General features: G+C 39.4%; 1 protein-coding gene across 2 annotated transcripts in view; it reads right to left on the bottom strand.

Moving 5' to 3' along the window:
* The window catches only part of FAM179B (family with sequence similarity 179 member B), a 155,328-nt gene that overhangs the window by 107,098 nt on the left and 46,183 nt on the right, over positions 1–2,047 (bottom strand). For both annotated transcript variants that reach the window (XM_015557361.1, XM_006777725.2), the window contains exon 4: positions 905–1,207. In XM_015557361.1, coding sequence (XP_015412847.1) covers positions 905–1,207 — 303 coding nt within the window. The remainder of the gene's footprint in view (positions 1–904; positions 1,208–2,047) is intronic.

Here is a 2,047-nt window from a genome sequence, read left to right as displayed (position 1 = left end):
AGGCGTCAGGCCTGGGCAAGGGGCCGATCCTGCGATTGGAGGGTGATGGGGGTCAACGCCTGAGGGCTCCCAGTATGTGAGAGGGGGCAGGCTGGGCTGAGGGATACTCCCCCCACACACACACCAAGTGCACGAATTTCGTGCACCAGGCCCCTAGTCCTATATAATAAAAGGCTAATATGCAAATTGACTGAATGACAGAACGGCTGGTTGCTATGATACTCACTGACAACCAGGGGGCAGATGCTCAATGCAGGAGCTTCCCCCTGGTGGTCAGTGCACTCCCACAGTGGGAGCACTGCTCAGCCAGCCAGAAGCTTGGCTCATGGCTGGCAAGTGCAGTGGCAGTGGCAGGAGCCTCTTCTGCCTCCACAGCAGCATTAAGGATGTCTGACTTACTGCTTAGGTCCGGGGGGAGCAGGCCTAAGCCGTCAGTTGGAAATCCCCTGAGCGCTCCTGAACTGCAAGAGGGAGCAGGCTGGGCTGAGGGACTCCCCTTCCCCCTCTCCAGTGCATGAATCCCTAGCATTGGGCCTCTAGTATTAAATATTCAATAAATGTTGAATGATGAATAGATATTATAGTAAACATGAATGACATTTTATATTTGTAAAGCCAAAATTTTTAGTAGCTTCTCAGGCTGTTCATGTTCATGTCCATTATAAAGCATTATTGTTTACCTAGTTCTGAAAAGGATTTTGAAGTGGCAATAGAAGAAAAAAAGCAATTCAAAATTTCAACTGAATTTTATATTACATATTTGATCTAATTAACATATGGTTATTTTCTTAAATATTTACTATTGCACAGAAAAATGTAATTTACAAGATTTTAAAGATCTAACAACATAATTTTAAAATATAATCAAACATACAAATGAATTTGAAAAAATATTAATTTTTACCATCATTTCTTCCTGTTGAGCCAGATGATTTTTGGCTGACAAGCTTTTTTTGAGGACTTGGCTTTGATAGTCCTTCAAAGCTTTTAAGAGGCCAGGAATTTGAGAAATTAACAGAATTATCTTGAGACTTCTTTGGAGACACAGTAAGAGATGTGTGTTTTGGGCTAGTTCGAGATGAGAGAGGATAGGAAGGAAAGATGAAGGCTCCTGGGCTTGGATTTGGACCAGAGTATGATGAAATACATTCCGTTTGGTTACCAAATATTGGCTGTGTCTTACTGCCAAAATTTAGGCTAGCATACACTATAATAAAACAAACAAACAAAAAATGTTATTCCCACTAAACTTTGAAACCAATGAGATAAACAAAAATAAATAAGACACACACACACACACACACACACACACACACACACACACCTTCTAAGAGTTTTAAGATTTTTGCTTTTCACATTAAGGTTTTTATTCCATCTGGCATTTATATTTTTGTACAGTGTGAGGTAAAGATCTAATTAACATTTTTCTATATAGATAATGCAATTTTTCCAGTGCCACTTTTTGAGCTAAGCATTCTTTCCCTTTTATCTATAAATCTATATATTATTTGAGTCTATTCTTAGATGCTTCTTATTGGTTCCATTAATCTATTTATGTATACCTATTACAATATATTATTTGTAATCGAGCTGATAGGATAAATTCCCTTCCATTTTGGTCTACTTTAGAATTATCTAGGCCAGGGGTGGGCAACTCCTGGCATGCGTGCCAAACATGGCACGCCAGTAACTTTTTAAAAAAAATATATTTTATTTCATTTTATTTTATTTTATGATTTCTTACAGAGAGGAAGGGAGAGGGATAGAGAGTTAGAAACATTGATGAGACAGAAACATCGATCAGCTGCTTCCTGCACACCCCCTACTGGGAATGTGCCTGCAACAAGGTACATGCCTTTGACCGGAATCGAACCTGGGACCCTCCAGTCCGCAGGCTGATGCTCTATCCACTGAGCCAAACCGGTTTTGGCGGTTTCCCTTCTTATGTTTAAGTCCTTTATCCATTTTGAGTTTATTTTTGTGTATGGTGTAAGTTGCAGTTCTAATTTTTTTTTCTTTTTTTTTTTTCTTTGCATGTATCTGTCCA

Source organism: Myotis davidii, unplaced genomic scaffold (assembly GCF_000327345.1).
Source record: "Myotis davidii unplaced genomic scaffold, ASM32734v1 scaffold409, whole genome shotgun sequence".
In the NCBI taxonomy this organism is placed as follows: Eukaryota; Metazoa; Chordata; class Mammalia; order Chiroptera; family Vespertilionidae; genus Myotis; species Myotis davidii.
Note: the sequence above shows the minus strand (reverse complement) of the source record. Positions and strands in the feature narration are given on the sequence as shown.